General features: G+C 49.6%; 1 protein-coding gene across 1 annotated transcript in view; it reads left to right on the forward strand.

Moving 5' to 3' along the window:
• Positions 1-9,749: 9,749 nt before the first annotated feature.
• CIROZ (ciliated left-right organizer protein containing ZP-N domains) overlaps positions 9,750-23,269 on the forward strand; it is a 39,479-nt gene continuing 25,959 nt past the window's right edge. Inside the window, exons 1-2 of the mRNA XM_071100869.1 lie at positions 9,750-9,838; positions 16,340-16,440. Of these exons, the coding sequence (XP_070956970.1) occupies positions 9,813-9,838; positions 16,340-16,440 (127 nt within the window). The 5' untranslated portion in view covers positions 9,750-9,812. The remainder of the gene's footprint in view (positions 9,839-16,339; positions 16,441-23,269) is intronic.

Raw genomic sequence — 23,269 nt, forward strand, 5'->3', positions numbered from 1 at the left:
TCTGCAAACACTGATCCATCCCCTGGGTTTCCGTGTTAGGATGTGAGGTATCTTCATTCCCTTCACAATGCTTCTGGAGGACCCATCTGAAAAAAAAAACCAAATGCCCGTAGAAGCCAGAGTCTAAATCATTTGCAGTGAAAGGAAAAGCATACCGTTCAGTGGGCTCTGAGTCTGACTGAGTCAGTCTTAAATCCCAGTTGGGTGACCCTGGGCAAGTGTCTGAACTCTGGACTGGGCGCGGTGGCTCACACCTGAAATCCCAGCACTTTGGGAAGCCGAGGCGGGCAGATCACCTGAGGTCAGGAATTCCAGATCAGCCTGGCCAACATGGAGAAACCCCATCTCTACTAAAAATACAAACAAAAATTAACCGGGCGTGGTGGCATATGCCTGTAATCCCAGCTACTCAGGAGGCTGAGACAAGAGAATGACTTGAATGCGGGAGGCGGAGGTTGCAGTGAGCTGAGATCGCGCCATTGTGCTCCAGCCTGGGCGACAGAGTGAGACTCCGTCTCAAAAAAAAGAAAAAAGTGCCTGAACTCTGAGCCTATTTCCTAAAGTCTATCTCACCAGAGTTCTTCACCTTTTGTGTATTACACAAGGACCCCTCTGACGAGCTAGTGAAGCCCAGGAACCTCTTTTCAAAATAAAGTTTTAAATGATAGGATAAAATACATGGGATTACTAAGAAAACCAATTATATCCAACTCAAGTGTCCGTTGATAGATGGAAGGCTAAATGCAATGTGGTGTATACAAACAATGGAAGATGAGCCTTGAAAAAGAAGCAAATTCTGGTTGTGCACAGTGGCTCATGCCTGTAATCCCAGCATTTTGGGAGGCCAAGGGAGGTGGATCATCTGAGGTCAGGAGTTCGAGACCAGCCTGGCCAATATGGCAAAACCCCGACTCTCCTAAAAATACCAAAAAAAAAAAAAAAAAAATTAGCTGGCCATGGTGATGCGTGCTTGTAGTCCCAGCTCCTTGGGAGGCTGAAGCAGGAGAATCGCTTGAATCCAGGAGGCAGAGGTTGCGGTGAGCCAAGATCATGCTACTGCACTCTAGGCTGTATGACAGGCTAGAGTTTTTCTGTTTCAAAAAAACAAATTCCTAGAAACAGAGAGGAGAATGATGGTTGCCAGGGGCTGGAGAGATCAGGGAATGGGGAGTTATTGTTTACTGGGGACAGAGTTTCAGTTTTGTAAGATGGAAAAAGTCATGGAGATGGATGGTGGTGAGGGTTGCACAAGAAAGTGAATGTGCCTAATGCCACTGAGCACCACACTGAAAATGGTTAAGATGGTAAATTTTATGTTGTGTGTATTTTACCACAATTAAAAATAATTTTAAAAAGTGCCTGTAGGCCGGGCATGGTGGCTCACATCTGTAATCTCAGTGCTTTGGAAGATTGAGGCAGGTGGATAACTTGAGCTCAGGAGTTTGAGACCAGCATGGGAAACATGGTGAAACCCCATTTCTACAAAAATTAGCCAGGTGTGGTGTGTGCACCTGTAGTTCTAGCTACTTTAGAGGCTAAAGGGAGGATCACTTGAGCCTGGGAGTTGAAGATTGCAATGAACCAAGATCGGATCACTTCACTCCGGCCTGGGTGACAGAGCAAGACCTTGTCTCAAAAAGAAAACAAAAGAAACAGGTCGGATGTGGTGGCTCACGCCTGTACTCCCAGCACTTTGGGAGGCCGAGGCGGGCAGATCACCTGAGGTCGGGGAGTTTGAGACCAGCCTGACCAACATAGAGAAACCCTGTTTCTACTAAAAATACAAAATTAGCTGGGCGTGATGGTACATGCCTGTAATCCCAGCTACTCGGGAGTCTGAGGCAGGAGAATCGCTTGAACCCGAGAGGCGGAGGTTGTGGTAAGCCAAGATCACGTCATTGCATTCCAGCCTGGGCAACAAGAGTGAAACTTTGTCTCAAAAAAAAAAAAAAATCCACAAAAACTGCTTGTACGGAAAAAAAATTATATGAAAACTCGGGTATGAAAATATTAAATAAATTTTTGATGATGTCATATGCAAGCACTTTTTTATTTTTTGTTTTTATTTTTTGAGACAAGGTTTCTCTCCTGTTACCCAGGCTATTGGGATTACAGGTGTGAGCCACCGTGCCTGGTCTAGCACTTTTTATTTTATTTTTTTATTTTTTATTTTTTTTATGAGGCGGAGTCTCGCTCTGTGGCCCAGGCTGGAGTGCAGTGGCACGATCTCGGCTCACTGCAAGCTCCGCATCCCGAGTTCATGCCATTCTCCTGCCTCAGCCTCCCGAGTAGCCAGGACTACAGGCGCCTGCCACCACGCCCGGCTAATTTTTTTGTATTTTTAGTAGAGACAGTGTTTCACCGTGTTAGCCAGGATGGTCTCGATCTCCTGACCTCGTGATCTGCCCGCCTCGGCCTCCCAAAGTGCTGGGATTACAGGCGTGAGCCACCGTGCCCGGCCGCACTTTTTATTTTTGTTTTAATTTTTTTAGCAGGTGATGCAAGCACTTTATTTATTTATTTATTCATTTTTATTTTTTTTATTTTTATTTTATTTTATTTTTTTTTTGAGACGGAGTCTCGCTCTGTCACCCAGGCTGGAGGGCAGTGGCCAGATCTCAGCTCACTGCAAGCTCCGCCTCCCGGGTTTACGCCATTCTCCGGCCTCAGCCTCCCAAGTAGCTGGGACTACAGGCACCCGCCACCACGCCCGGCTAGTTTTTTTTGTATTTTTAGTAGAGACGGGGTTTCACTGTGTTAGCCAGGATGGTCTCAATCTCCTGACCTCGTGATCCGCCCGTCTCGGCCTCCCAAAGTGCTGGGATTACAGGCTTGAGCCACCGCGCCCGGCCTATTCATTTTTATTTTTTTGAGACAGAGGCTCACTCCGTTGCTTAGGCTGGAGTGCAGCGGCACAATCTCTGCTCACTGCAGCCTCCGCCTCCTGGGTTCAAGTGATTCTCCTGCCTCAGCCTCCCAAGTAGCTGGGATTACAGGCGTGGGCCACCACGCCCAGCTAATTTTTGTATTTTTAGTAGAGACAGGGTTTCACCATGTTGGCCAGGCTGGTCTGGAACTCCTGACCTCAGGTGATCCACCCGCCTTGGCCTCCTAAAGTGCTGGGATTACAGGTGTGAGCCACCACGCCTGACTGTAAGCACTTTTTTCTTTGACATCAAATGGCAGCAGGTTGGGTCAGTGCCTTAATTCAAAAGTAGTGAGAAATATCTGGGGATATCTGGAGATCTCTATAACAACTGTCATGTGATAGGAAAATATCTGGGATTTCTGTTGGGGACAGAGTCGTAGAGTCATAACAATGCGATGACTTGTTGACTACGTTCATAATGGAAACAAATGCTAAATTTCAAGTAGAAGTTATTGAAAATAAAGATGTAATTTCCTGTAATCCCAGCACTTTGGGAGGCCGAGTCGGGCGGATCACGAGGTCAGGAGATCGAGATCATCCTGGCTAACATGGTGAAACCCTGTCTCTACTAAAAAAAAAAAAAAAAAAAAAGATTAGCCAGGCATGGTGGCTGAGGCAGGAGAATGATGTGAACCCCGGGGGGCGGAGCTTGCAGTGAGCCGGGATCACACCACTGCACTCCAGCCTGGGCAACTGAGCAAGACTCCATCTCAAAAAAAAAAAAAAAAAAAAAAAAAAAAGATGTAATTTCCACCCCCTCATCCAACTTCAAGCACCCCATGAATTCCGTGCATGTACCTTTGAGGGTGGACCCCAGGTAAGAACTTCTGCATGAGATGCTCAAGTCAGGCGCTCAGCACCCTGCTGACTCAGAGGAGGCCAGCCCATTAATAGCAGTTCTTAGCAGCAGAAAACCTGGCTCCTCTCCTTCCAGGGCAAGGACGGGCAAAGATTTTCATTCTATTCCAGGAGAAGGGAACTTCCTTCCTAGAATGGATTAAATCTTTCCTTCCTTCTTGCCTGCCTGCCTGCCTGCCATCCTTCCTTCCTTCCTTCCTTCCTTCCTTCCTTCCTTCCTTCCTTCCTTCCTTCCTTCCTTCCTTCCTTCCCTCCTTCCTTCCTCCCTGCCTCCCTCCCCCCCTTCCTTTCTCTCTCTCTCTCTCCCTCTCTTTCTCTCTTTTCATTTTTTTTTTTTTTTGACAGGATTTCACTCTGTTGCCCAGGCTGGATTTCAGTGGTATGATCATGGCTCACTGTAGCCTCAACCTCACAGGCTCAAGTGATCCTCCCGCCTCAGCTTCCCAAGTAGCTGGGACTGCAGCCACCCTGCCCGTTTATTTATTGTTTATTTATTTATTTATTTATTTTTTGAGACAGGATCTTGCTTTGTTGCCCAGGCTGGAGTGCAGTGGCATGATCATGGCTCACTACAGCCTCAACCTCCTGGGATCAAGTGATCCTCCTGCCTCAGCCACGTCAGCCTTTCCAATAGCTGGGACCATAGCCTAGCACTCTATGCTTGGTGAGTTTTTTAAATTTTGTTTTGTAGAGACAGAGGTCTCACTTTATTGCCCAGGCTGCTCTTGAACTACTAGGCTCAACAAATCCTGCTGGGATTCCAGGTGTGAGCCACCATGCCTGGCCTGAATCATGCTGCTGCTTTTTTTTTTTTTTTTCTTTTTTTCTTTTTTTTAGACAGGGTCTCTTGCTCTGTCGCCCAGGCTGGCGTGCAGTGGCACGATCTTGGCTCAATGCAACCTCTGCCTCCCGAGTAGCTGGAATTACAGGCACCCACCACCACGTCTGGCTAATTTTTGTATTTTTAGTAGAGGTGGGGTTTCTCCATGTTGGCCAGGCCGGTCTCAAACTCCTGATCTCGGGTGATCCACCCACCCTGGCCTCCCAAAGTGCTGGGATCACAGGCATGAGACACCGCGCCGGGTCTCATGATTCTAACTGAGCAAAAAAAGACCGTGTTTTAGCATCGGGGTGCATTGCCCATTCACCTTCTGCCTCTCAGGCAAAGAAGTGTCTAGTTGTTGTGTGTGTTTTGTAACTGACTGATCAGGAGGAACTTCAGCAAGTGCGGTAATGGTTTGGTTAAATATTGGTTTCCTCCTCATAAAAGTGGTAAGTAATGGTGCCAGATCTCACCAATATGGACACAATGAAAAGACCTGGGAAGCTTGGCAATTGGAATCAATATGTATATTTTTATTAATCATTAACCTCTAAGTATCAAAGGAGACCAGTGAGTGAATCAGTGGTTTCTGCTTTTGAAAAACCAGCTCAGTGGGTATTTGCAAGAGAAGGAAGGTGTTACTAAGAAAACCATGGGGAAAACCGTGCCGGGGCTGACTTGGCCAATTCTCACGGCTTCCAACTATTGCATAAAAGCTATTCTTGGCCGGGCACAGTGGCTCATGCCTGTAATCCCAGCACTTTGGGAGGCTGAGGTGGGCGAATCACGAGGTCAGGAGATTGAGACCATCCTGGCTAACACGGTGAAACACCGTCTCTACTAAAAACACACAAAAAAATGAGCTAGGCGTGGTGACGTGCGCCTGTGGTCCCAGCTACTCGGGAGGCTGAGGCAGGAGAATTACTTAAACCCGGGAGGCAGAGGTTGCAGTGAGCCAAGATCACTCCACTGCTCTCCAGCCTGGGCGACAGAGCGAGACTCTGTCCCCCCCAAAAAAAAAAGATTTTGAAAATGTGATTTTCCCAAATGGAGAAATGAAATTTGATTTCCACTGGAAAGACTGTGATGAAATTGCTTCCTCTAAAACTATCTAAGACAGGAGTCCCTACTGCGTGTGTGTGTGCACGCGCGTGCGTTTCTAAGAGTGTGTGGGACATATGCTAAGAGTTTTGTATAGGGTTGTGTGTGTAGGTGGGTTTCAGGGTGTGTGTGTAGAGATGTCTGTGGCTATGTTTATAGGTGTGTGCGTGTGTGTGTAGGAGGAATGGGGTTTAGGGTATCAGAATAGGAAAGAAAACCTGTTTTTCAATTCCTGTTTCTTCTTCTCTTTTTAAGATTTAAACAGTAACTCTGAGGTGGTCCTTGCAGGTTCTCTGAGTGAGCTGTGTACCAGTGATGTTTGCCCTGGCTTTGGCGTTCCTGTTTGAGGCCTTATGAGGTGGGCCAGGGCATGCGGGCCTCCTCCAGGGCCTGTGACGGATTCACCAGCTGTGTGTTCTGCTCCTGCCTGCTTCTGTTTGGTGTGATGAGGGCCTTTCACCTGAGCGTGAACAGACCCTGGCGACAACCAGCTTCCATGCACCACACTGAGTCTCCACTTACAACCCCATGTCTTCTGAGGCAGCTCATGATAAATCCCGAGCGATTTGGGATTAAAGGAAAAGTGGGTCAACAAAAAGATGAGTTAAAAAGAGAAACAGGGCCGGGCGCGGTGGCTCACGCCTGTAATCCCAGCACTTTGGGAGGCCGAGGTGGGTGGATCACGAGGTCAGGAGTTTAAGATCAGTCTGGCCAAGATGGTGAAACCCCATCTCTATTAAAAATACAAAAAATTAGCCGGCTGTGGTAGTGGGCGCCTGTAGTCCCAGCTACTCGGGAGGCTGAGGCAGAGAATTGCTTGAACCCAGGAGGCGGATGTTGCAGTGAGCAGAGATCGCACCATTGCACTCCAGGCTGGGTGACAGAGTGAAACTCTGTCGCAAAAAAAAAAAAAAAAAAAAAAAAAAAAAAAGAAATAGGCCGGGTGCAGTGGTTCACACCTGTAATCTCAGCACTTTGGAAGGCTGAGGCAGGAGAATCACTTGAGCCGAGGAGTTTGAGACCAACCTGGACAACATAGTGGTGTCTTTTGTACAGAACCCATCTCAGAGACCTCAGGTCTCTCTCTCTTATTTGTTTGTTTTTTGAGACAGGATCTTGCTCTGTCGCCCAGGCTGGAGTGCGGTGGTGTGATCTCGACTCACTGCAACCTCCGCCTCTTGGGTTCAAGCGATTCTCATGCCTCAGCCTCCCGAGTAGCTAGAATTAGAGATATGTGCCGTGATGCCTGACTAATTTTTGTATTTTTAGTAGAGATGGGGTTTCACTATGTTGGCCAGGCTGGCCTCAAACTCCTGACTTCAAATGATCTGCCCACCTCAGCCTCCCAATGTGCTGGAATTACAGGCATGAGCCACTGTACCTGGCCCCTCTGGTCTCTTTTGTCTCTAAAAAAAATTTAAAAATCATCTAAGTATGATGGTGTGTGCCTGTATTCTCAGTTACTTGGGAGGCTGAAACAGGAGGATTGCTTGAACCCAGGAGGTCGAGGCTGCAGTGAACCATGATTGCACCACTGCACTCATGCCTGGGTGACAGAATAGGACCCTGTCTCAAAGGGAAAAAAAAAAGCCAAATCCCAGATATGTGAGAATATGATCTTATTTGGAAACAGGGTCTTTGCTGATGCAATCAAGTTAGGTGAGTTCATACTGGATTAGGCTGACCCCTAATCCAGTGATTAGAGTCTTTATAAGAAGAGAAAAATTTGGGCCTGGCGTGGTGGCTCATGCCTGTAATCTGAGCAGTTAGAGCCCCTGCACTCCAGCCTGGGTGACAGAGTGAGACTCTCTCTCAAAAAATAAATAAATAAAAATAAATAAATAAATGAGAAAAATGTGGACAGAGACACCCAGGGAGAACACCATGTGTGGGTGATGGAGGCAGAGATGGGAGTGACACAGCCACAAGCCCAGGACACCCAGGACCACCACCAGCCACTAGAAGCTAGGAAGAGGCAGAGAACGACCTTCCCCTGGGGTCTTTAGATAGATCGTGGCCCTGCTGACACCTGGATTTTGGACTTCTGGCCTCTAAACCTGGGAGATAATTAGTTTCTGGGTTTTTTGTTTTTGTTTTTTTTTTTGAGATGGCTTTTCGTTCATCACCCAGGCTGGAATGCAGTGATGCCATCTTGGCTCACCGCAACCTCCGCCTCCTGGGTTCCAGTGATTTTCTTGCCTCAGCCTCCCAAGTAGCTGGGATTACAGGCACCCACCACCACACTCTGCTAATTTTTGTATTTTTAGTAGAGATGGGGTTTCACCATATTCGCCAGGCTGGTCTCCAACTCCTGACCTCAGGTGATCCGCTGGCCTCAGCCTCTCAAAGTGTTGGGATTACAGGCATGAGCCACTGTGCCTAACTTCCTCGACTTTCAATAATGGCAAGTATTTGGGGCAGGGGGAGAAAGGGATACACACAGATAAAATGGAATAGTTAAAATCAAGACTTTTTTTTTTTTTTTTTCACTTGCAGAGGATATTAGGAACCATCTAGTCCTAAATCTTCATTTTGCAGGGGTATTTGTTTGCGAGGGCTGCCATGACAGAGTACCACAGACTTGGGGCTTACACACCAATTGATTTCTTCACAGTTCTAGAGGCGAGGAGTCTGAGATCAAGGTGCAGGCGGGGCTGGTTTCTCTGCAGGCCTCTCTCTGGCTCACAGCTGGCCGTCTTCTCCCTGTATCCTCCCATGGTCATTCCTCCGAATATGTCCATGCCCTAATCTCCTCTTCCGGTTTTTTGTTTTGTTTTGTTTTTGTTTTTGTTTTTTGAGATGGAGTCTTACTCTATCGCCCAGGCAGGAGTGCAATGGTACAATCTCAGCTCTCTGCAACCTCCGCCTTCCGGGTTCAAGTGATTCTCCTGCCTCAGCCTCCCGAATAGCTGGCATTACAGGCGCCCGCCATCAAGCCCAGGTAATTTTTGTGTTTTTAGTAGAGAGAGGGTTTCACCATGTTGGCCAGGCTGGTCTCAAACTCCTGACCTAGTGATCTGCCCAGTTCGGCCTCCCAAAGTGCTGGGATTACAGGCGTGAGTCACTGCGCCTGGTCTTTCTTTTTTTGAGATGGAGTTTTGCTCTTGTCAACCAGGCTGCAGTACAATGGTGCAATCTTGGCTCACTGCAACCTCCGCCTCCCGGATTCAAGCAATTCTCCTGCCTCAGCTTCCCAAGTAGCTGGGATTACAGGCATGCACCCCCACACTTGGCTAGTTTTGTAGTTTTAGTAGAGATGAGGTTTCACCATGTTGGCCAGGCTGGTCTCGAAGTCTTGACATCAGGTGATCCACCTGCCTCAGCCTCCCAAAGCACTGGGATTATGGGCATGAGCCACTGTGCCCGGTCTTTTTTTTTTTTTGAGACAGGGTCTTGTTCTGTTGCCCAGGCTGGAGTACAGTAGCACAATCACGGCTCACTGTAGCCTCAACCTCCTGGGCTCAAGCAATCCTCCCACCTCAGCCTCCTGAGTAGCTAGGACCACAGGTGTGTGCCACCATGCCCAGCTAGTTTTTAAATTTTTTGTAGAGACAGGGTCTTGCCATGTTCCCCTGGCTTGTTTCGAACTCCTGACCTCGAGTGATCTGCCCACCTCTGCCTCCCAAAGTGTTGGGGTTGCAGGCATGAGCCACCAGGCCTGGCCCCTCAGCTCCTTTTGAACTCTGCCAAGAGGGGCCTGGAGCAGGGTTCTGGGAAGCCCCGTCAAGACAGCATGACTGTTCCTCCAGTGAAGCTCAGTTTCTCAGCTTCTTTCCTTCCTTGGGCACAGAGACAGGCTTCTCCCAGGAGCTGAGGGCCTTCGCTCCAGCCTCAGCAGAACAATTCATCTTCAGCCTTCTGATCAGCATTCTTATTTTGAGCTCCCGCAGCTAAAGCAATTCATCTCACCCATGCAGAGGGATGGGGAGGAGCTGAGGGGAGGAGCTGAGAGTGTGACACCCACCTGTGTTTTCTGGCACCTGAGTGACCCCTGAGACCTGCACTGGAGGGGAAGAGGAGGGGCCAACGTTTCCTTTAGGTGCTTTGGAACTGCTTCAGATTAAATTCTCCCAGGGCAGGAGACAGCTGCCGGGCCTGAGGATGTGGGGGTCCCTGGCACTTGCCTGGTAAGTGTCCCTTATTCAGGAATCGGGAGAAGCCAGTGGCATGCTTAGTGTGCCCACACTCCTTGAAGAAGCCAATTATCTTCCACTAGAATCAGAAGCCTTGAATCTGAGAGGGAAGAGGGGCCAAGTGGGCAATGGGCCCAGGGGCATGGATGCCTTGGGAACGGCTGGCCTTCTTAGGTGAGGTCCGACCACAGTCACTCCCACCTTTCTCATGCTCCAGTCATCCCTGGTTCTGGAATTCCAGTCATTCCATCTTGGGAAGGATTTACAGAAGGTTGGGAGAAAACAGAACATGCCTTCCTTGTTCTAGAGGGTCCTTAAAACAAAACAAATTAGGGGTCAAGCTGACCAAGAGATGCTTGATTTCAAGGAGTTTTCAAATGATAGGAGTCGTGGTCGCTAGTTATTCGATGTAAGGATTAGGAGAAAATTTCATTTTCCCTTCCCTTCCCTTCCCTTCCCTTCCCTTCTCTTCCCTTCCCTTCCCTTCCCTTCCCTTCCCTCCCCTTCCCTTCCCTTCCCTTCCCTTCCCTCCCCTCCCCTCCCCTCCCCTCCCCTCCCCCCTCCTCTCCACTCCCCCCTCCCCTCCCCTCCCCTCCCCTCCCTTCCTTTCCCTTCCCTCTCTTCCTTTCCTTTCCGTCCTTTCTTTTCTCTTTCTCTCTTTCTCTCCCTCTCTCTCTTTCTTCCTGAGATACGTTCTTGCTCTGCTGCTCAGGCTGGAGTGCAGTGGCGTAATCATACTTCACTGTTATCTCTAACTCCTGGGCTCAAGTGATCATTCCACTTTAGCCTCCCAGGCATGTGCCACCACACTTGGCTAATTTTTTAATTTTTTTTTTTGTAGAGACAGGGTCTTACTGTGTTGCCCAGGCTGGTCTTGAACTCCTGGGTTCAATCCATCCTCCTGTCTCGGCCTCCCAAAGTGTTGGGATAACAGGCATGAGTCACTGCGTCTGGCCAGAATCTCATTTTCCTTGGCAACAGAATTGCTACCTCCCTTCCCCAGCTGAGATGTATTTTTTTTTTTTTTTTTTGAGACGGAGTCTCGCTTTGTCGCCCAGGCTGGAGTGCAGTGGCCGGATCTCAGCTCACTGCAAGCTCCGCCTCCCGGGTTTACGCCATTCTCCTGCCTCAGCCTCCTGAGTAGCTGGGACTACAGGCGCCCACCACCTCGCCTGGCTAGTTTTTTGTATTTTTAGTAGAGACGGGGTTTCACCATATTAGCCAGGATGGTCTCGATCTCCTGACCTCGTGATCCGCCCGTCTCGGCCTCCCAAAGTGCTGGGATGAGATGCATTTTTAAGAAATACTTTAAAAAACGTCCTGAGGGCCAGGCGCGGTGGCTCAAGCCTGTAATCCCAGCACTTTGGGAGGCCGAGACGGGTGGATCACGAGGTCAGGAGATCGAGACCATCCTGGCTAACACGGTGAAACCCCGTCTCTACTAAAAAAATACAAAAAAATAGCCGGGCGAGGTGGCGGGCGCCTGTCGTCCCAGCTACTTGGGAGGCTGAGGCAGGAGAATGGCGTGAACCCGGAAGGCGGAGCTTGCAGTGAGCTGAGATCCGGCCACTGCACTCCAGCCTGGGCGACAGAGCGAGACTCCGTCTCAGAAAAAAAAAAAAAACAAAAAAAAACAACGTCCTGAGAGTGGGAAGTGAAGCTTCCCAGGCCAGCTTGAATGTCACAATAGCTGGCTTGTGGCCTTTGGGCCGTGGACTGCAGGGCTTTTGTTTGGCGTTTTGTGAGGTTGAAGTCTGTAGACAATGAAGGCGGTGGAGAAGCTGAGTGGGGCTTTGTGGGGCCGGGTGAGCAAGGGGGAGGTCCAGGCCCTGTCCTGGGGACCCATAGCCTTCTCTTGGATGCCTCATGAGGGGGCTCAGGCTTGGGGGATGGAGCATCATGTCTCCCCAGTCTGCCCCAGCTGGACTGAGAAGTAAGGGGGAAAAACCCACACCCACGTCTTTCTCCCAATTGATTCTCAAGGAGGAGAATAGAAGCAGGCATCAGATGCAGGGGAGAGCCGTCTATCCCCCACCTGCCACCGGTGGATTCCGGGCAGCATTCCCTGCGTAACAGCAGAGTCGGGATCCCCGGCAAGGCCGGGGCTCAACGCCAGAGTCAGCCACTTTACTCTTCCCCAAGTTTATTCTTCTGGTCCTGTCTCAGATTTACTCACCCTGGGAGAACCTTCCTTCAATTGCCCCAGCCAGGTTTTTGTTTTGCAAATTAATCAAGTAATAATAGCGCCTCCCTGCTGCTGGGAGAGGAATCCCGCATCGGGCTCAGTGTCCAGGCAGCAGATCCCAGGGCGGGTACCCGGCTATCCATGAGAGAGGCTCCCCACAGGCGCTTCTGAATTCAGTGAATGAAGCGGGGCAGCCAGACAGCCGCAAACTCCTCCCAGCTTGAAGGCTGCAAGCTCAGCTTAGATTCCCGGCTGGGGAACCAGTCCTGTCATTCTTTGCCAACCCACTCTAGGGAGACCGTGAGCCCTGGCATTTGGCCTCCCTGGGCTGGGCCTGAGGCCCTGGCCCTCTGCCCACCCAGGAATCGAATGGCTCAATGAGGGCAGCCCTAGAAGGAAATGCAGCACCCATTCCTGCCTTTTCACATTTCTTTTTTAACTTTAACTTCCTTCCTTCCTTCCTTCCTTCCTTCCTTCCTTCCTTCCTTCCTTGCCTCCTTACTTCCCTCCCTCCCTCCTTCCTTTCCTTCCTTCCTTTCCTTTTCTTCCTTCCTTTCTTTCTTTCTCTCCCTCTCTCTCTCTCTCTCTGTCTCTCTGATGGAGTTTTGCCCTTGTTGCCCAGGCTGGAGTGTAATGGCGACATCTCAGCTCACCACAACCTCCACCTCCCAGGTTCAAGTGATTCTTCTGCCTCAGCCTCCCGAGTAGCTGTGATTACAGGCATGCGCCACCACACCAGGCTAATTTTCTATTTTTAGTAGAGATAGGGTTTCGCCATGTTGGCCAGGCTGGTCTCAAACCCCTGACCTCAAGTGATCTGCCCACCTCAGCCTCCTAAAGTGCTGGGATTACAGGCATGAGCCATCGTGCCCATCCAATAGTAGTTTATTTCTTTTCATTGCAGTTCAGTATTCCATTGGAGTAATAGACCACAATGGGTCCATTCTACCACAACTAGGCATTTGGGTGGTTTCCAGGTTACAGGAAATAATAGCGCCGCTATGAACAGTCTTGCACGTATCCTCTGATGCACTTGTGCTCGCCTTGCCGTTGGAGCGGAAGTGCTGGGTCAAAGGGTGGAGGAATGTTCAGTTTTAGTAGATTCTACCAGTTCCCAAGAGTGGCTGAGCCAACCTCACTCCCTCCCAGAGGCAGGAGCTTTCTCAATGCTCCACATTGTGCCAATCTCTCCCTGTCATTCTTTCTTTCCAGCTTCTGGCTTCAGGATTATTTCCTGAACTCCTCTAAGGAAAACTTCTTTGTGGGAAGTTTAGGTTCTTGCCTGTAGTCATTTTAAATAACTAGAGTCTCAGCTGCCCAAAGAGTCTTTTTAAAATGTGAGATCCTTGCCCTAGGCGCAGTGGCTCACACCTGTAATCCCAGCATTTTGAGAGGCTGAAGTGGGCGGATCACTTGAGGCCAGGAGTTCAAGACCAGCCATGGCCAACATGGTGAAACCCCCGACTCTACTAAGAATACAAAAATTAGCCAGGCGTGTGGTGGCACACGCCTGTAATCCCAGCTACTCAGGAGGCTGAGACACGAGAATCGCTTAAACCTGAGAAGCAGAGATCGCAGTGAGCTAAGACTGTGCCACTGTACTCCAGCCTGGGTGACAGAGCGAGAGACTCAGTCTCAAAAAAGAAAAAAAAGGGAGATCCTCTCCCTTCTCTGCTTAGAGTTCTGCAGAACTTCCCATCATTTTTCACGGTAAAACCCCAGCCTGCACCCCTGGCCGTGGCTCCTGCCTGCCCCTCTCCTTTTTGCCCACCAGCAGCCCCTCTGTCACTGGCTCTAGTTCCACTGACCTTCTTTTGAGTCCTTAAACACACACACACCAAACTCATTTCTGACTGTTTGCACCTGTGCACTATTTCCTCTGCTGGGAAATGCCCTTCCCCGGGTCTTTGCGTGGGACTCTTTTTTTTTTTTTTTTTTGAGACAGGGTCTCGCTTTGTTACCCAGGCTGGAGTGCATTGGCATGATCATTGCTCACAGCCTAGACCTCCCAGGTGCAAGCAATCCTCCCACCTCAGCCTCCTGAGTAACTGGGACCACAGCGCGTGCCACCACGCCAGGTTAATTTTAAAATTTTTTTGTAGACATCGAGTCTTGCTGTGTTGCCCAGGCTGGTCTCAAACTCCTGGGCTCAAGTGATTCTCCTGCCTCAGTCTCCCAAAGTGTTGGGATTATAGGCGTAAGCCACCATGCCCAGTGGGACTCCGTGACATATATACCATCTTGGTTCAAATGTCACCTCTCAGTGATGTTTTACCTGACATAAAGAAATTTGGGGGCTCGGTGCAGTGGCTTACTCCTGTAATCCCAGCACTTTGGGAGACCGAGGTGGGTGGATTGCTTGAGCTTAGGAGTTTGAGACTAGCCTGGGCAACATGGTGAAACTCCATCTCTACAAAAAAAATACTAAAAAATTAGCCGGGCGTGGTGGCTATTTTTTTTTTCTTTTTTCTTTTTTTTTTTTTTACTGTGGAATTTTGTTCTTGTTACCCAGGCTGGAGTGCAGTGGCGCGATCTCAGCTCACTGCAACCTCCACCTCTTGGGTTCAAGCAATTCTCCTGCCTCAGCCTCTTGAGTAGCTGGGATTACAGGCATGTGCCATCACGCCTGGCTAATTTTTGTATTTTTAGTACAGATGAGGTTTCGCCATGTTGACCAGGTTGGTTTTCAACTCCTGACCTCAGGTGATCCACCAACCTCGGCCTCCCAAAGTGCTGGGATTACAGGTGTGAGCCACAGTGCCCGGCAAAAAGAGAAATTTGGAATAAACAAAAAGATTATTTTTAAAGGTTACTGATGTCTTCAATGGAAAACTAAGCATTGTTTGGAGAAGAGGCTTCCTGCTGTCTAACTCCAGCCTTTCATCACCTTTGTGCTATTTTATAGTACTCTAAGTTGTAGAGAACCTATGGCAATGCAACCGATTCCTGCCTATGGACATGCAAATAAATTTCCTCAGGGGAGGTTCCATTGGCTTCCCTTCCCCACTGTGGAAGAAGCCAGTTTGGTGTCTATTTGCAAATTCATTTGAACATTCCTCATCTAGAAATGTATCTTTCTTTCTTCTTTGAACTGGTTGTAACCTCTGCCTGGTTCCCTCACTAATAATGGGTTAATAAAATCTTTAATACAGATTCATCATTTTATTTATTTGTTTATTTATTGGAGAGGGAGTCTCACTCTGTCACCCAGGCTGGAGTGCAGTGGCGTGATCTCAGCTCATTGCAATCTCCGCCTACTGGGCTCAAGCAATTCTCCTGCCTCAGCCTCCCGAGTAACTGATATTACAGCTACAGCTGGGATTATAGGCATGAGATTCATCATTTAAAATCTTTTTGAGGCCAGGCATAGTGGCTCACACCTGTAATCCCAGCACTTTGGGAGGCTGAGGCGGGCGGGTCACCTGAGGTCAGGAGTTCAAGACAAATCTGGCCAACATGGTGAAACCCTGTCTCTATTAAAAATACAAAAATTAGCCGGGCATGGTGGCAGGCGCCTGTAATCCCAGCTACTCGGGAGGCTGAGGCAGGAGAATCACTTGAACCTGGGAGGCAGAGGTTGCAGTGAGCGAGATTGCGCCATTGCACTCCAGCTTGGAGGATAAGAGCAAGACTTTGTCTCAAAAAAAAAAAAAAATATATATATATATATATATATATGTGTGTGTGTGTGTGTGTGTGTATATATATATATATATATATATATATATATATGTATATATTTTTGAGACAGGGTCTCACTCCAGTCACCCAGGCTGGAGTACAGTGGTGCAATCACTCCTCACTATAGCCTCAACTTCCTGGGCAGAGGTGATCCTCCCACCTCAGCCTCCTGAGCAGCTGGGACTACAGGCATGGGCCACCATGCCCGGCTAATGTTTTATATTTTTGGTAGAGACAGTGTTTCACCCTGTTGCCTAGGCTGATCTTGAACTCCTGGGCTCAAGCTATCCCCTGCTGCCTCAGCCTCCCAAAGTGTTGGGATTACAGGTGTGAGCCATCGCACCCGGCCTAAAATATATGTTGCCTTTTTTGAGAATGATCTCTTCACACTGACCTCATCAGAGGTCCTCTCAGGCTCTCTGTATTTCACCACTCTGTTTCATTTTCTTCTGAACCTGATTACTATCTGAGATTATTTTGTTCTTCTATTTCTTTACTTATGGTTGGTTTTTTGTGTCTTGGCCATTGTGCATAGTAGGCACTCAAAAGAAATATACTGAGTGAATGAAGGTAGATGAGGCAGCGGCTGGGCGGTGCAGCTCCCCACACCCTTCCCTCCTCTCCCGCAGGGCCGTCTGTCTTGCCTGTGTTCAGCCCACGGTGTTCCCATGGAGCCTCTCCTTCAGGTCAGATAGGGACAAGCCAAGCTCTGCACCGGAAGTTTTAACAGGTAAATCACTCACACTTTTATGGTTGGCATCAGGCTTTGGGCATTTCCCCAATGAGCAGACTGAGAACCAACCTGCTGGGTGACACTGGGCAGCTTTGGAAGCGAGAAAACCTTCCAAAGCCTTCACCAAAGCATGAATTTCGGGCTGTCATTCTCTCAAGAAGGAAGTGGCATTCCTGCAGGCCAAGTGCTGGAGCTCATGTGGCTGGCTGGGGCCAGACTTAGGGCCGGGCCTGGCATCCTCTGACTCAGAGCTCAGTGCTTGTTTCAGTAATAAAAACCAGGACAGGGAGTGTGTGTGGTGTTCCGGGCCTGTCTTGGGGGAATTTGTGTCTATTAATTAACTCATTCTAACAAGACTTTTAGATGATGACGTGAAGTCCAGAGGAGTAAGTGACTTGTCTAAGGTCCCATAGCAATGAGTAGCAGAGCCAGGATTTCACCCTCCGGAGCCCCTGCACTTAGCCACCCTGCAAACAGTTGACACTGTGGGTGTAACACGTCTTTGCTGAGCACTTACTCTGGGCTTGGCCCTGTGCTGAGGGTTTCACATGCCATCATCCCATTTCATCTCCTTTTTTTTTTTTTTTCCCCTCAGACAGAGTCTCACTCTGTCCCCCAGGCTAGAGTGCAGTGGTGTGATCTCAGCTCACTGCAACCTCCACCCCCCAGGTTCAAGCGATTCTCCCACCTCAGCCTCCCGAGTGGCTGGGACTACAGGCGCATACCAGCACAGCCAGCTAATTTTTATATTTTTAGTACAGACAGGGTTTCATCATGTTGGCCAGGCTGATCTTGAACTCCTGACCTCCGGTGATCTGCCCGCCTTGGCTTCCCAAAGTGCCTGGGAATACAGGTGTGAGCCACCGTGCTCGGCCCTCATTTCACCTTCTTGAGATCAATGAGAGAGAGGCTATTTTTGTGCTACAAGGTTCAGGAGTCTCCAACACTACCTTCACTATTGACAGCAACTCCAAGTTCAAGGGTGCCCAATACCACCTTCAGGTTTGATAGTTTACCAGAAGGACCCATAGAGCTCAGAAAAGCTGTGATGCTCGTGGTTAAATGCCATGGGTTAAAGTCAGCCAAGGGAAGAGTACAGGAGAGACCCAGGGGCAAGCTTCTGTTATGGGATCTCTGGGGTGTTGATTTTTCTGGTGGGAAACCTCTGTGGCCACTGGCACCTTTGCCTGAGTTCTTGGAGTTCTTGTCCTGCATCCAGGAAGAATGAGGAATGCAGACAAGTGAAGGATGAAGAAGGGGAAGAGTTTTATTTAGTGTTAGAACAGCTCAAAGGAGTGGCTAGCTCCTCTCTGTAGGCAGGTCTTCCCACCGAGTGTTCAGCTCTCAGCAGAAAGGAGGCCCTGGAGAGGGTGGCTCCTCTCTGCAGGCAAGTCATTCGGACGTCTCCGCAGGTCTCTGCAGTTCTCAGCAGAGCGGTTAGCTTCTCTCTGCTCACTGGTCGTCCCACCCTCTCTGCTCTGAGCAGAGAGGGTACTCAACTCATCCCATGGTCTCTCTGCCCTCGTCTTCCTCTGGCCGTCCTCTGCCTGGCTTTTACTGTGCCCTGCGCTTTTGTGGACCTCAGAGGGGAGGAAGTGTGTGCTGATTGGTCCACAGGCAGCCATGAGCCAGCCGGAAAGAGGCCCCACGAGTCCCTACTCAGTCTGAGGGACTGGCAGCCCAGCCGGCAGCCTTCAGGCCCTCCCTGGCCCGCAAGTGGGGCCCTACTGGGGACCTGTCCCCTTCCACCCAGGAATCAATCGGCCTCCCACTGCCGTTCATGGCCCACAGGCTTGGCCCTAACCCCTCTAAGAGATCTGAGCAGGTCCCTGGAGTGGAGAGAGACCAGGCTGCAGGAGAAGACACGCCCTGAGCCTGCAGAGACTTGGTGGGGGGTCCTTCCTGGGGTCCCCGAGGGTGCAGGCTGCAGAGACACCCAGCTCCTGCACCTGGGAGGGCAGCCGCAGCTGCACCCGGGAAGGCAGATCCTGCCTGCTCCTAGCCCTCCCCCAAGAGCACAGGGAGGCTCTGATTCACAGCTGCAGTTTGGGCAGCTGTAGCCCCGCCCAGTAGGGTGGGGCTCCCACCTGCTCCACAGAGCAGGAGGCCTGGGTCTGCAGCTGCGGTTTGGGAGTCTGTGGAGGCACCCAAGGAGATCCCAGCCTCGGAAGGGGCGGGGCTCCCACCGGCTCCCTGGAGTGTTCAGCCCCAGCCACACCTCCCTGCTGCAGCCAGTGTGATGGCAGCAGCCACTGCCACCGCTTCTGGGTGCCCTTTCCCCGTGGGGTTGTACAGACAGGGCCAGCTTCTCTCAGCAGCGATGAATGACAGTACACACAGAGTATGCCGACCTGATAAGAGCTCCTGAGCCTTCCTATCCAGAGGTTTTACTGGCGGTCAGTTGCGTAGCCATGGCTGACTACTCGTGTGACTGGCTTTAGTCTTTTTCTAATTTTTATTTTATTTTTAATTTTTTGCGACAGAGTCTTGCTGTGCCGTCCAGGCTGGAGTGCAGTGGTGTGATCTCACCTCCCAGGTTCAAGAGATTCTCCTGCCTCAGCCTTCAGGCACTTGCAACCACAACTGGCTAATTTTTGTATTTTTAGTAGAGACAGGGTTTCACCATGTTGGCCAGGCTGGTCTTGAACTCCTGACCTCAAGTGATCTGCCCACTTCTGCCTCCCAAAATGCTGGGATTACAGGCATGAGCCACTGCACCCACCACAAAGACACTCTTAACAGGCAAAACATTCCAAGGGCTTAGAATTTATTTCCCAGGTGCTTTGACCCAGGAGGGGCAAAGGGTCAATTCTTTGGGCCCAGGTTAATTATTTACTGCACATGTGCCCATTTTGCAGAAGAAGAAATGGGGTCTTGGAGTGATTAAATGACTTGCCCCAGGTCACATAGGTTGATCCAGGGTCTAAGCCCTGATCATCCAACTCCAGGGCCCAGTGCCTTGTGTTCTTCCTGGTGGCTTAAATGTCTCCATTGAGAGACAAATTAGCCCAGGAGATAATATTATTTCATATTCCCATTTCTGCAGTTGTAAAATAATTCATGTCTAGAGTGTGTGCATGTGTGTGTGTATTTCAGAGACAGGGTCTTGCTATGTTGCCCAGGCTGGAGTGCAGTGGCATTGACGGGCATGATCATTGTACAGTAGAACCTCAAATTGCTGGGTAAAGGCCATCCTGCTGCCTCATCCTCCAGAGCAGTTTAGTCTACAGACGTGCACCACTGCGCCCAGCTTGGAGTATATATTTAACTTAAGCTCTCTATCAACTCTGGGCAGGGCTCTATTGGGGAAAATAGGTTACATCCAACAAGATTCCACTTCCTGTGGATGAACAATCTCACTTAATACTGTTGTTCTTGTGTGATTACAGAAAACTCCAGTTTTCTGTACTGGAGTACTTGGGATGAAAACGTGCTTAACCCGCATTTAGCAGAGGCCTCTGTGGGTGCCACGCACAGGGCAAGGTATTGGGGGTGCCATGGTGAACAAGTTAGACACAACTTACGCCTTTTCCTGGAGCTTGTAGTTTGTGTCAAGGGGGAGAAGGGAAAACGACAAATCTCTGGGTCACGGCTTCTCTTATTCTCCAGCTTCAGGGCAGGCCAGGCTCCGGCCATAGCCCTTTGCTGGACAGATACTGAGCAGTTGCTGGCCAATAGGCACTGGTCCATGGGAGGACCCTGGGGATAGAGTGGTCAACAAGGCAGACACAGCCCCTCCCCTTCCTGAGCTTCTCTTTGCCTCAGTGAGAGACAACCTGATCTCCACCCATCCTCACTCGAGTAGGAAAAGTATACAGAAATCTCATGAACAACTAGATAACATAATTTCCAACAGTGATTCAAGTCAGGAAGGAAAGAGACACAGGACCAGGGTAGAGAATGGGTGGGGGTGGTCAGGGAGGACCTCCCAGAGGAGGTGACATTTAATTTTAGACCTGCAGATGAAGAAGAGCCAGCCACATGAAGAGTAGGGAATGGTGTTTCAGGCAGAGGGAACAGTATGTGCAGAGGCCATGAGGTAGAGAAAAGACCAGCTTGGCTCAGGGCCACATGAATTGTGGAAGTGTTTGGATTTTATTCCAAGGGTAGTGGGCAGTCATTGAAGGTTCTGAGAAGAGGCTGACATGATCTTATTTCCATTTTAAGATCCCTCGTGGCTGCTGTGTTGAGAATAGACCAGGGTGGGATGGGCAGAGGCCGGGGTCAGGGGTGACCATGACACTGCACACTGCCTCTCCCCTCTGGTCTGGGCACAGGCTGTGCTCTCTGCCTGGAGCGGTCAGCAGAGCTGCAGAATTCCATGGCTGAGCCAGTTTGCCCCTACTCTCTCTCTAGTTTTTTTTTTTTTTTTTTTGAGACGGAGTCTTGCTCTGTCACCCAGGCTGGAGTGCAGTGGCCGGATCTCAGCTCACTGCAAGCTCCGCCTCCCGGGTTTACGCCATTCTCCTGCCTCAGCCTCCCGAGTAGCTGGGACTACAGGCGCCCGCCACCTCGCCCGGCTATTTTTTTGTATTTTTTAGTAGAGACGGGGTTTCACCGTGTTAGCCGGGATTGTCTCTCGATCTCCTGACCTCGTGATCCGCCCATCTCGGCCTCCCAAAGTGCTGGGATTACAGGCTTGAGCCACCGCGCCCGGCCCTATATATTTTTTGATATGGAGTCTTGCTCTGTCACCTAAGCTGGAGTAGAGTGGCGCCATCTCAGCTCACTGCAGCCTCTGCCTCCTGGGTTCCAGCAATTCTCTGGCCTCAGCCTCCTGAGTAGCTGGGATTACAGGTACATGCCACCATGCCCGGCTAAGTTTTGTACTTTTAGTAGAGACAGGGTTTTGCCATGTCGGCTAGGCTGGTCTCGAACTCCTGACCTCAGGTGATCCGCCACCTTGGCCTCTCAAAGTGCTGGGATTACAGCCATGAGCCACCGCGCCGGCCACCCTTACTCTACTTTTATGAGTCAAGTGACTTGTAAACAAGTTTCTACCTGGGGCCTATTTGTTTTATTTATTTATTTATTTATTTATTTATTTATTGAATCTCACTCTGTCACCTAGGCTGGAGTGCAGTGGTGCGATCTTGGCTCACTGCAACCTCCACCTCCCAGGTTCAAGCGATTCCCCTGCCTCAGCCTCCCAAGCAGCTGGGATTACAGGTGCCCACCACCACACCTGGCTAATTTTTGTATTTTTAGTAGAGATTGGGTTTTACCATGTTGGCCAGGCTTGTCTTGGACTCCTGACCTCAGGTGGCCTTTGGAAGGCCTCGGCCTTCCAAAGTGCTGGGATTACAGGCATGAGTAATACGCCTGTATGTGAGTCATATCTGCATGGCCCGTATTTTTTTTAAAGTGCACGTGAGTATCCCATACTCATGTCAAGCGGATTCAGGGGAGACCTCCCAGTTTCTCCACCAGCTCTCCTAGACAGTGGGAGGCCGTGTCCACAATGAAGCCCTGAGGCCTGTAGGAGTCAGATATACATCTCATAACCGCATAGGAACACAACATTGGGTTCGTTATTGATTCAGCGCCATGTGTATTCTAACATTAACTCAATTTCTCTAATACTCTGGCTCTGTGATGGCCTGGAAAACGATGGCGGCGAGTTTGCGCCACTGGTCCTGCTGCTCTGTACCTGGATAAGTCCTTTCATCTCTGGATGACAGTAATTATTATTATTATAAGAGCTATCACCTTTAGGCATGTGCTCTGCAGTGATCACCCTGTAAAGACCTTTATATGCATTAACTCAGTAAAGTCTCACATCTACCCTGTGAAGTCCCATCACTGCCATCATCACCATCATCGTTACCATTACCATCACCATCATCACCAGCACCACCACCACATCACCACCACCATAATCACCATCACTATTATTGCCATCATCACTGTCACTAGCACCAACACCACCATCATCACTACCACCATCATTACCACCACCATCAACACCATAATCACCATCATCACATCACTATTACCACCATCATCACCACGATGATTACCACCATCACCAGCACCATCATCACTATGACCATCACTACCATGATTATCACCATCACCATCATTATTACCACCATCACCACCATCATTACTATCATCACCACCATCACCACCACCATCACCACCATCACCAGCACCATCATCACTATGACCATCACTACCATGATTATCACCATCACCATCATGATCACCACCATCACCACCATCATTACTATCATCACCACCATCACCACCACCATCACCACCATCACCAGCACCATCATCACTATGACCATCACTACCATGATTATCACCATCACCATCATCACCACCATCATCACCATCATCACCACCATCACCACCATCATCACCACCATCACCACCACCATCACCACCATCACCAGCACCATCATCACTATGACCATCACTACCATGATTATCACCATCACCATCATCACCACCATCATCACCATCATCACCACCATCACCACCATCACCACCACCATCACCACCATCACCAGCACCATCATCACTATGACCATCACTACCATGATTATCACCATCACCATCATGATCACCACCATCACCACCATCATTACTATCATCACCACCATCACCACCACCATCACCACCATCACCAGCACCATCATCACTATGACCATCACTACCATGATTATCACCATCACCATCATCACCACCATCATCACCATCATCACCACCATCACCACCATCATCACCACCATCACCACCACCATCACCACCATCACCAGCACCATCATCACTATGACCATCACTACCATGATTATCACCATCACCATCATCACCACTA

This window comes from Macaca nemestrina, chromosome 1 (genome assembly GCF_043159975.1).
Source record: "Macaca nemestrina isolate mMacNem1 chromosome 1, mMacNem.hap1, whole genome shotgun sequence".
In the NCBI taxonomy this organism is placed as follows: Eukaryota; Metazoa; Chordata; class Mammalia; order Primates; family Cercopithecidae; genus Macaca; species Macaca nemestrina.